Source organism: Mytilus trossulus, chromosome 11 (genome assembly GCF_036588685.1).
Source record: "Mytilus trossulus isolate FHL-02 chromosome 11, PNRI_Mtr1.1.1.hap1, whole genome shotgun sequence".
NCBI lineage: Eukaryota > Metazoa > Mollusca > Bivalvia > Mytilida > Mytilidae > Mytilus > Mytilus trossulus.
In genome coordinates this window covers 39,676,634-39,689,225 of record NC_086383.1, presented here as the reverse complement: position 1 = coordinate 39,689,225, position 12,592 = coordinate 39,676,634, and the positions used below count along the sequence as shown (strand labels likewise).

The following is a 12,592-nucleotide window of genomic DNA, read 5'->3' as shown; positions in this document are numbered from 1 at the left end:
AAAATAGAGATAATAAAATAAATGTCAAATTTTAACTAGTTAAAAATAGATAAGGAATGTTAATGAAATGTTGTTTATTATGAACAAAATGACTGTGCATTAGAATTCTCAAAAGTCAAAGAAATGTTATTGATGACAGCTGAATGTTGAAAAGAAAAACAGCTACCTACTCTTGTGGTAATTCTAAAATAAGTGTGATTGAAAATACAAAATGTATGTGAATCTTGATTAAGAACATACCACCTTTATTTTCAGACATTTGTAAAAGGATATTTGATTAAGTTTGTCAGGTTATTACTGGGAATAGATGCAGAACAGAATTCTGGTCATTTATCAAGTGTAAGTTATATTTATAGAATTTTATAGAAAAAAAACAGGTGATTTGTAGGTAAAAAATCATGGAATTTATCACAAAACTTTGTATAATCTGAATTAGATTAAGAAGATGTGGTTTGATTGCCAATGAGACAACTACCCACCACCAAAGTATAAAAGTGAAGTGATTGAGAGCAATTTTAGGCAACTGTATGGCCTTCAACAATGAGAAAATCCAAACAGTATGGTTGGCTATTACAGGATCTGATCTGAAAAATATGAAAAAATTTAATTGATAAAACAAAAAGATTCGTTTGAATAAAACAATTTAAGCAAAACAAATAAATATGACAGACATGAACAAAAGACAACCTCTGAACTACAGGTTTCTACTTGGGACAGGCACTTTTTAAAATATGTGCATTTTTCTGTACATTTTCTAAGTCCTAATGCTTATGTTATAATTAGCACTTCCCAGCTAAAAGATCTGACAGCTCAAAGACTGTATTCACGTTGATTGAACACGACAAGTTTTGTATTTAGTTTTCTCAGAAATTCTGAGTCAATTTTCAATTCAATAATGTATATTTGTAAGCTTTAATCAAAAAGTCATTATCTTATGTTTACAGATCAAAGTGAAAAGACAAATTCTTGCCAAATATAGAACCTATGGGGACTTGTATAAAGGATTGTGTACAATTACTGGGGAAATTCCCATTGCTATATATAGAACAGAGAGAAGAAAACGTGCATACAATGATTTAGATGAGGTAAGATGCTATCTGTATATGTTTATCAGAGGCGGACTTAGGGTCTCCCTTATGTGAGAAAAATTTAGTCAATTGTTTAGAGAATCACTGAAGCATGACATGAGCATGCCCCCTCCACGGCAGTCAGTTGGCCTCCCGTTTATGAAAATTTCTGGATCTGCCTTTTTTTTATGGTACAATAAGATTCTATCAGTGAATCATATGAGATACATACCATATTTATTAAAAAGACAATCAATTTTCAAATTTAATACGCAAAGCTTGCAGATAAGGTCAAATATTTCAAATATAATTGCCAGAAATGGAGAAATATCAAACTGATTGATATTCCATGGGTAATTTCCATAAATGCACAAGATTCGATGGTAGAATCTATATAATGCTATATTGATTTTTAGATGAAATATAAACAAACATTATTGTTATTTTTTCGATGATCTTTTTGATGATCTGCAAGATACTGTGTCCTTTAATGTCATATGATCAGGAATGGTCCCTCTCCTTTTGTGACTTCACAAATTCGTAGAAAAGCAAGAAAACTTGTTGTCATACTTGAAGACCAACCATGTGGATTATCAAAAATATTCATGCGGTTTTGAAGTATTCCATATCACTCAAATTATCACAAAAAAAGACAAAAAGCAAAATTTAAGAAAAAAGCAATAAAGACATTATAAATGTATAATAACCTTTACTTATATATCATTTTAAAGATATTTTAACTTTTTAAATTATAGACTTCAGCAGGAGAGAACAATAATTCCAAACAAGGGAGGAGTGTAGAACGTAAAGTAACAATAAACGTCAGACATTTCTATGAGCGATCAGAACAGAACGATGTGACGGAAATAATCAGAAATCGTATGAAGTCATTACACATGGATGAAGATAGCTATGGTAAATTATAAACAAGGGTCTTTATTTTTTCTTATGACCCATTTATGGGCATTGTTTTGTCGGTCTGTGGGTTCGTTGGATTTTCACCCTGTCCTTTCCGTCTTTCCAACTTCAGGTTAAAGGTTTTTGGTTTCAGTTTTTGGTCAATATAGTTTTTGATAAAGTTGAAGTCTTATCAACTTGAAACTTAGTACACATGTTACCTATGATAAGATCTTTATGCTTTTGATACCAAATTATAGTTTTGACCCCAATATCATGGTTTAATGAATATATAGATTATGATAGTGTGAGTACAATGGACACATTCTTATTTTTTTTATTTTTAAGGTTTGTTTTTCTCTACTCTTGTTTTGCCCATTATGCTCTTTTCATGATTAAATTATCTCTATTCATAATATTTTGCACTTTATTCTCCATTTTTCGTTAATAGTTCTCTGTTCTTTTTAAAACTCTATCCAGACCCTCATATGCAGACTAAAAATATTTACTTGCAATTGATGGAATCTGCAGTTTTCATTTAACATGTTGAATATTTAAATCAATAAATATTGCAAAATATTTGTATACCTTCTTAGTATGTTGCTTGAAAATTTCTGCAGCTAATATAAGTTATGCATGTGTAGTCAAAAAGTGTAGATATCTTTCAACACTTCTTTTCAAAACAGCACTATTGGCTATATAATATGGAGGTCAGTTTTTATAAGTTGAAAAAGACAAAGTGACTGCAGAAAAACCTTGATACTTAAGGGGGCTCGAGGGTCTAAATCAATTTTTTTATTTAATATAGGATTTCTCTATATTTTTCTCTAAATTATCTTTATCTTATACCAATTGGAAAAATGAAATAAAAAAATGGGGTCACCGTGCATTTACGCTCACAATCTGCCTTCGAAAAAAGCATACATTTTTGTTAATGTCCTTTTTTTCTGTTGAACTAATAGGAGAAATATTTGTAATATCGAAATAAAAAAAGAACTAAATTACAGAAATTGGTTAAATTTTACAATTATTCAGTTTATGTACAGCCTATTGGAAAACAACAATAAAAAATATAGGTCACCGATGAGTTAAAAAAGATATTTCATTTTTAGAGCCAAAAAATGGCATTTTTGCACCAAAGGGAGATAATTTGGAGCTTTTTCAATGACATCTAAATTTTAAAAGTCACCTGGGGCCAACATGTATTGATTTTTTTGAAAAATTCTTGTACCATAAGATAAAGTAACAACTACTAAGGCCAGGATTTTTTAATTTGTTGGTTTACGGATCCGACGACCCGATAGATTTCCAAAATAAAAATAAAATCGAATTTTCAGGCTTTTTTTTATTCTAGCCGACCCTAACAAATGCATTATCCCTGAAAAATAATTAAAATATTCTTTTTATGAAATGAAATGCATTAATCACTCACAGAAGTGATGAAACTTTCAGTTTACGTTTCTAAAAATAGACAAATCAATTATTAATGACCTTGAAATGTCGTTTGCACAAATAATTTTGCGGAACGAAACCTGTGTTTAAAACCAATTACACAATAAGTTCGTTTCCCTTATTTGTCACCAGTCCATAAGATGCATGTTCTCATATAAATAGACTTGTCCAAATGTGGACAGGTGGAAGTTCAAGACATCAAGTTAAAATACTGAATTTTAACAAATCATTTGATATTTTCTTGTTTTATAGATAATAAAAAAATATCGTCCATTTGGATAAAAAACGGGAATGCATGACAACAGATTATCTAACCTGATATTCTCGTTTTTCCAGTGGACGAGTCTATTACGTTTTTGACACGTGTGTTTAAACTTATTTTCGTACGATGTTTTTACTTTTTTTTTCTTTATCAGTTTTCATGCTTATTTTTTTTCACCAAGTTTTGATTAAAAGCTAAGTCAAATAACTGATGTGAATCTGTTTTTCTTGTTTGTGAAATGACGATTTAATTTCGTCTTTGTCAGTGTACCCCCCTTTTTTTATGGGAAATTATTAGACAATGTCATGCGATGTTTACAGCTGAGCAATAATATTTCATCAAACTAAAATTTAAGAACGATGAAAAAATAGTATGACAAACATATTATTAGAAAGGTGAAATATATTTTTATTTTGCATATCAGTTTTTTGTTTTGAAAGATCTTTTTTTTTCTTTTTTTTTCCGACTGACCGACCCGACTTTTTCATGGAAAAAATCCGTAAACCAACAAATTAAAAAACCGTGGCCTAAAGGTAATTTATAAAATTTGTAAAGACAAATGATTGTTTGATTTATTTCTGAAAATCTTATACCCGCGAGCCTCCTTAAGCAAGTAAACTGATAATCATACTCAATTAAATTTGACAAACCTTTCAAGTGTGGCTTTCAAACTAACAATCTCAGTATTGACAGGCTAGTTATTCAGAAGATGAACTACTAAGACTACTCAGCCACCAAGCTCCTCCCTTAATTTTTTACAGTTTGAGGTATATCCAAGCCAAGTTAAAAATATATATATGTATTTTACAGGTGGAGGTGAACCAATAAAGACAGTCTCCTACATTATACTGAATCCTACTCCTAGCAGGAAACTGAAGATGGGAGATCTCATGTAAGTACATTGTATCAGAGAAAGGGTTAAAGTTTAGGTTTATGTATTAAAATACTACTGTCTATTATTTATGGCCCATAAAGTATGTACTTATCCATGTAAAAAAAAGAAGATGTGGTACGATTGCCAATGAGACATGTGGAGACTTAAATGACACAGGAATTAATAAATATAGATCACTGTAAAGCCTTCAACAATGAGCAAAGCCCATACAGTTTATTAGTACACTCAGCTTAGGATAAAAGATTTTAAAGGTAGGTGATAGCAGTATTAAACTTTTGAACTTGACTTTTTGCAGTCATCAATGGTTATTTAAAGATGAAAAATTCAGTTAACTGGCAACCAAAAGCAGAGCTATTGAGCACTATTGCATTTTCCTAATTCCCCTGTGTAAAAACTATGCATAGACAAATGTCATGTGATTAGACTTGATATTCAACCTTCACATTGAAACCACAACTATTCTGGAACGCCTATAGAAGATAATGTCTATAAATAGAATATGAGGTCAAATTTAATAAAGATCTACCCATAAAAGGCATCTTGATATTAGTATATAAAAGTTTTCCTTTTTTCACAGATACGTAATACAGCCAAGTTCAATGTTTGCAGTACCAAGTCGACTGACTAAGAAACCAATTCGTAGAATGTCGTGGGCATCAGCTAGAGATGCTGCCAGTCTGTTCCACACCAAACGTGATCGTAGTAAATCAATCGATCCGGACTTGGCATCTCAGACCATTCATGAAATATCTCATCGTAACTCTGGGGACGAACACCATGAAATAACAACAACTGATGTTGCCAAAAAAATCAAAAGTAAAGTTTTCGTAACAGAAAAAGTGAAAGAACTTGATATGGTGTGAATGCTGCAGACTTTATGATGTTGGCATCATGTGACACTTTGGCATCATGTTGCACTTCGATATCATGTGTCACTTTGCCAAAGTTGGGCATAATGTGACATATTGGCATCATATGACACTGTAATGTCATGTGACTTTGGCATTGTGTGTCACTTTGGGATGATATGACTCTGACATCATGTGACACTTTGGTATCATGTGACTTTAGCATCATGTAACAGTTTGGCATCATGTGACACTATAATGCCATGTTACTTTGGCATAACATGATGGAGGCGAGAGTTATTTTAGTGTTTTGTAGTGAACAATGATAGTCATGCTTTGGTTGATGGGTATACTATGAGCTGCTTATGTTTACGTAGAATTATATGTATCGTAAGTGTATAGGATCTGACCGCAATAAATTCTGGAGATATGTTGATGCTACACTGGTAGAAGCTAATTGAATAGCTTGTCTAAAGTTAGCTGAATAAAAACAAACGTTACAGAATATTGGACATTATTAAGTTTGTACTAACTGCCTTGTGCATTCATTTTGTCCATTTATATGGTAAAGATGTCATATGAGCTTGACCAACACAGAATAGATCGATTGGACATGTTGAATGATTTCGGGAGAGACAGTATTAAACCTTAACAAAATGCATGTAGCTTTAGTATGCAATAAATGGCTGAACACTGATTCTCCGTAATGTTTGAACTATCCTGATCACAACATCTGCTATTTTAATGTAGCTGTGTGATGGCAGATAAAAAGGCATAATTTATAACAGGTTTGAAAACTAGAACCTTTTCATTATTATATGAACATTACGTTGTTAGACAACATTTATATTATTACTGTTTCTAATTAGAATATTTTCAATTTTCTAGAGGCAAGAATAAAAAGTGAAAGTAGTAGATTTTATTACTTTGAAACATGATACATATAAAAATGAAGCTTTTGTATGATTGCCAATGAACAACTCTCCAAATGAGAACAAATAACATAAGAAAAATACCAGTTATAAGTCACTGTTCAGCGTTTAACTATGAGAAAAGCCCATACCGCATAAAACTTTGTTGGGGGAAAAAAACACGAAAAGTAACGGCCTTATTAGTGTACAAAAAAAATACTCAAAAACAAATATGCTACACAGTACACAACCACCACTGAATTACAGACATTTAATATTTGTCACTGCACATTATGCTGACAACAGTCAATTGGTGGAATTGATGTTGTTGAGTTATCCTTAGGAATTAAAAGTGAGATGTGTATTTTGTCAATTAGCATGTTTAGAATATGCTTGATTCTGATAGTTATTTTTCTGTCATATAGTTATAAGAAGATGTGGTATCAGTGCCAATAAGACAAATTGCAATCCAAGTCACATTTTTTTGAAAATTAATGATTACAGGTCAAATTATGTAGGACAACATATATCCATTTGTTGGGAATAACATCTAAGTCAGTACATTGAGCAAAGAATGAGCATTCTATTTTGGATAATTTCCATATCACCTGGTAAAATCATACATTTGATTCATTTCTGTAGGCAGGCTTGAATAATGCATAATAATTAAAACTCACATTTTGAAATTTTTTATATAAATTAAACAGGATTTTTCTCAATATTGCAAATATTCAAATCTCATTTTAGTACAAAATGACAAAATCACAATAATAAATGCATGCAATAATTTCTGAATTTACAATAAATGATATACTTGACAAATATATTAAGGGCCACTTTCATGTGATATGATTAGGGCACTGTACCTAGTCAGTTTGTACCCTATCATGTCTATGGTAAACACTTGATCTGTCAGCAGGAAGGTCTTTCTGTCTGTCAGCAATTCTATGTTGTACCATGAGTTGAGATTGTCTCAACCAATTTCCTCAGATTGTTATGCATAATGCTAATGTATATGAAGGTGTAATACCTACAAATCATGGGACATCACATCCGGTTGCATATGAAAGTAGGTCTAAAAAAATATTCCCTTGAATTTGACCGTTGTAGGTAATTAATCCTACATTTTAATGATTTCATTGCAGTAAAACTATTTCTGTGTCATAAACATATGTCTTGGGTATTTCAAAACACCATTATTTTTTATTAACCGGATTTTTGTGACAAAAATGTCGGTTATTAAATGGGGGATGCTCGGCAGGCGGGCGGCAGGGCGGTCGGGCGGGCGGCAATCAAATGTTGTCTGTGCATTAACTCAAGAACCGTTCAACCAAAGCTTTTAAAATTTTAATATGTTGTTACTGACAACTAAATGAAGGTCAAGTTCAATAATGGCCATTTTGACTTCTACCGTTCAGGAGTTATGGTTCTTGCAAGATTGAAAAATGGTGTTTCCAGTCGTGTCCGTGCATTTATGCATGAACAGTTCTACCAAAGCTTCCCAAATTTTAATATGTTGTTACTGGTGACAAAATGGAGGTCAAGTTCAATAATGACGATTTTGACTTTTACCGTTCAGGAGTTATGGTTCTTGAAAGATTGAAAAATGGCGTTTCCAGTCGTGTCCGTGCATTTACGCATGAACAGTTCTACCAAAGCTTCCCAAATTTTAATATATTGTTACTGGTGACAAAATGAAGGTCAAGTTCAATAATGAGGATTTTGACTTTTACCGTTCAGGAGTTATGGTTCTTGAAAGATTGAAAAATGGCATTTCCAGTCGTGTCCTTGCATTTACGCATGAACTGTTCTACCAAAGCTTCCCAAATTATAATATGTTGTTACTGGTGACAAAATGGAGGTCAAGTTCAATAATGACGATTTTGACTTTTACCGTTCAGGAGTTATGGTTCTTGAAAGATTGAAAAATGGTGTTTCCAGTCATGTCCGTGCATTTTCTCATGAACCATTCAACCAAAGCTTTTCAAATTTGAATATGTTGTTACTGATGACAAAATAGAGGTCAAATTTGATATTGACAATTTTCACTTTCACCAATCATCAGTAATGGTTCTTGTGATATTGCCAGGACACAAATAAATGCTAATGAATCCAGTTTGCTGTCGTTGTGACAGCCTCTTGTTTGTGATTTCTATAGAAAATTTTGTAATCTTGAGGTTACATGGTGACTAAACCTTGTACACAGATAGAATAAGGGGAGAAATTTGATTGGTTAACTTCCAATGATGGTTATTTTCTTATATGCAATGAAATGTTATGTGAAACTTTTTCTATAGAGAAGTGGACAGGATAAAACTTTACTCATGCCAAGTATTTCTTTATTTGAAACAAAGATAAATTCTGCACAATTTTTTGAAAATTGCAAATTTAACAAAGACTAATACTACAAATAGGGAAAAATCAATGGTGGTATTACACCTGAAAGAAAAGTTCCTGTTGATATATTTTTTTAATTTTAACCAGAAATGGGGTAAAAAATAAAATAATTAAAATACATTTTTTGTGCTGGAATTTATGGAATGTTTTTTGTTGTTAATTGTTTTCCTACGTGAAACATATTGTGTGAATTGATTGATTTTATCCAATTCTTGATCTATCATTTTCCTGTAAGAATCAATTATGCTACATTTTGTAGTTTCATTTTTCCAATATTTTTAAGAAAAAAGACTCAGCATTCTCAGGAGGGTAATTCTTTAAAATATTGGAAAGTTAAAAGTAACAATCAATTATGGTTTCTTTCAAATAAAACTGAAATAAAAAGAAAGGATACAACAATAGAATAACATCACAGGGGGGTTCAGGTGGTTGAAACCCCCTTTTTGTTTGCCGATCAATAAATTTGATGGGGACATATAGTTGGAACCCCTCCCCTCCCTTTGTCCAGGATTGGAACCCCCTCCCCCTTTTAAAATGGCTTGATCCGCCCCTGCAAGTATTTTAATTACAAAACAGGTTCCAATACCATGCATCACCATTTATATGATGCACAACTGTGTTGTATCAGAAAACTAACACACAAATAGACAACAAAAAATGACATTACATCTTCAAAAGCCAAACAAAAAAGTGTTTAAAAAAATAAATCAACATGAAAAAGAAGGCAACCAGTCAACAAAACATCAATAATTCTTTGCAAGGTAAACCAAAATCTACACTAACCAAAATAATTGTTAAATAAAATTTACACAAATGAAAAACACAATTGTACAAATACATCACGTTTTTCAATAGTCAGGAATTATTTTTTTCTTTTTGTGAAACATGAAGCAAGCACAGTGTTGAAGGTCCATCAAAACTATCAAGGTACAAATCACCACTAAGACAACAATACCAAAAGTGCCGATGTACTTGGAGGACGGCCTGTCGTCTAATGCTGATGTAAGGGATCGCTTGTACTTGTTAGTCTGTTTCCTATCTACAGACAACTCTGATTTTAACAATGCAATCTTTCTTATGAGTTCATCTTCTGTCATGGTGGAGTTGTTACATGGACATGTACATGGAGTTTTGGTTGATGAACGATATGTTGTTCTGTTTGATGCTGTTGTTGCAGTGCTGATGATGGTGCTTATTGTTGTCAGATCAAATTCTGGTGTTGGTGTATCCGTTGAGCTTATTGTTGTCAGATCAAATTCTGAGATTTTTGTTGTTATAGTAAATTCTGGGTTTGTATCGGTTGAACTTAATGTTGTGGAAGCAAATTCTGTTGTTGTATCTGTTGAGCTTTTTGTTGTTGAAGCAAATTCTGGGGTTGTAGTGTCGGTTGAGCTTTTTGTTGTTGAAGCAAATTCTGGGGTTGTTGTGTCGGTTGAGCTTTTTGTTGTTGTAGCAAATTCTGGGTTTGTTGTGTCGATTGAGCTTTTTGTTGTTGAAGCAAATTCTGGTGTTTTTGTATTGGTTGAGCTTTTTGTTGTAGCTAATTCTGGTGTTGTTGTGTCGATTGTGCTTTTTGTTGTTGTAGCTAATTCTGGGGTTGTTGTAATAGTTGAGCTTGATATTGTTGATGAACCAAACTCGGAACCTCCAGGTGCACAATCTGCAATAGGATAGAAGTTTAAGCTTAAAACTGAACTACTGTGTAAGAAATAAGAAGATATGGTATGAGTTCCAATGAGACAACTCTCCATCCAAGTCACAATTTATAAATAAAAATTGTATGCGTGGATGAGTATTTACACATCCAAACACCATAAAAGGACGCCTCCGGGTGCGGGAATTTCTCATTTCATTGAAGACCTGTTGGTGACCTTCTGCTGTTGTTTTTTCTATGGTCGGGTTGTTGTCTCTTTGATACATTCCCCACTTCCATTCTCAATTTTACCATAATAACTGTTTGTCTTTTTCGTTTTTAGCCATAATGTTGTCAGTTTATTTTCGATCTATGATCAGTTCGACAGTCCCTGTGGTATTTTTCGCCCCTCTATTATATAACTATTTCACCCCTGTATTATCATATACTTAACAAATTAGAACAGTATATACAATAAACATGTGAAAGTTCTCTCACAGACAAAAAAAACCCCGCCATAATTGAAAAATGTATTAGCAGGACTGATACATTTTAGACATTTTACAAAGAAAGTCCCATTTATGGCGAAAAAAATATGAATCAAACATCACATCTCATTATATAGGTAAATAATATTCATTAAAAAAGAAATATAAATATGTCAGAAATAAATATTATATGGCCATTGGGCAATGCTAATTAATTTACTTTTTTCCAAATCCATATAACAAATCAATAATATTATATAACAAAGTATCAATTTGATAACTTATTATTAATTTGATATAACAATTTATTAATTTGATATAATTAACATTTTATTAATTTGATAATAACATTTTATTAATTTGATATAACATGATTTTTATTTGATATATTACACAGATTATCAATTTCATGATATAATTGAAATAACAATTACTTTTTTAATGTAAAAAGCAAAATGTGAATTTGATATATGGATTTTAGGGTTTCGTTCTCTTTATTTCTAGTTAACATTGTAAAGATCTATAAGTGAAAAGTAACAACTATTAACAAAGGAAAATACTGTAACGAATTTTAAAGTGCGAATCTTCTTAGTTCATCCTAAGACTACTATGTTCACCAGAGTCTGATTATGGATATACATGTACTTGTTTGGGAAACCACTAGTTTCTCGTTTCAAACTAAATAATTAAAAAAAATAAGTGTTTGAAGGTAATTTAATATGTTGTTTTTTAGCTAGTAAAACATAAGAAATGGTGAACTTATAAATGCGGGATAGTATCACTGTCAATAATAAATTATCTAGTTCATCATTCACTATTCTTAACTTAGCGTTAAATTATGGATAATCTTTTTCACTGTTCGTTATTACTTTTTTAAATTAAAAATGAAAAATGAACGAACTCAGCGCAGAACTTTACCTGTATTTGCCTTTTTCGGAACATCAATTGACCAGTGTGCAGTTGTATAGGACATTATTGAAATATCAGTTACATCTATTTCAGTAATATCCATGAACGAGTTGTTGAAATTGTTATATCCAATCTCGTTACCTTTTCCCGCTTCTATGGTTCCACAAATCCAAGAAACCCAAAAAGGAACGTAAACGTCTTGATAATGATGCCGTAACCAGTCTGTGATTTCATAGTCCATAACTGGTTCCAATGGATATTCTTCTTGCGATATTAACCCTTTTCCAAAATGCACTCGATAGAACGGATAATTATTTTGTGTACCAAAACCATCGTCCATTAAGTCCATAAACGTCTCTTCAAAGGATGTGACCTTGAAATATATTGACTCTGAATTTCGAATATCAAATCCTTTTTCATGTAGGGATATCTTCTCTCCATTTTCCGTAGTAATATTGAAAGCTAGAAAAAGAAAAAAGTGTTATCATATATCATATTAAATTTACACTTTGCAATTTATCGATTTCTCAGCAATCTGACGGACTTTACCAAAATGTCCTCCTCAAATAAAGACATTGGCCTAAATAAAAATAAAAAATGCGTACCAATTTTAAAATGTATATTTTGCCTAAAAATTCCTTTATTTTTTTTTTGTCCTATAAACTGTACCTACTCTCCCTCCCCCAACAGAAAATAATAAAAATAAAGATATTATTTGATTAAAGTTCATTAAACACAGCAACATCGATGTTGAACGAAAGTGAAGAGGGAAATACTTCGTAAGATTTTTTTCACTCAGTTTACACCCTAGTAAAAGAAAAGTAAAGGCACGT

The 12,592-nt window shown here is 31.8% G+C and overlaps 1 protein-coding gene across 7 annotated transcripts in view; it reads left to right on the top strand.

The window, feature by feature from the left end:
- LOC134691088 (potassium channel subfamily T member 2-like) overlaps positions 1-6,334 on the top strand; it is a 59,446-nt gene extending 53,112 nt beyond the window's left edge. For all 7 annotated transcript variants that reach the window (XM_063551307.1, XM_063551310.1, XM_063551308.1 and 4 more), the window contains 5 exons: positions 256-339; positions 945-1,085; positions 1,823-1,982; positions 4,489-4,570; positions 5,151-6,334. In XM_063551307.1, coding sequence (XP_063407377.1) covers positions 256-339; positions 945-1,085; positions 1,823-1,982; positions 4,489-4,570; positions 5,151-5,436 — 753 coding nt within the window. In that variant the 3' untranslated portion in view covers positions 5,437-6,334. The remainder of the gene's footprint in view (positions 1-255; positions 340-944; positions 1,086-1,822; positions 1,983-4,488; positions 4,571-5,150) is intronic.
- The last annotated feature ends 6,258 nt before the right edge of the window (positions 6,335-12,592 follow it).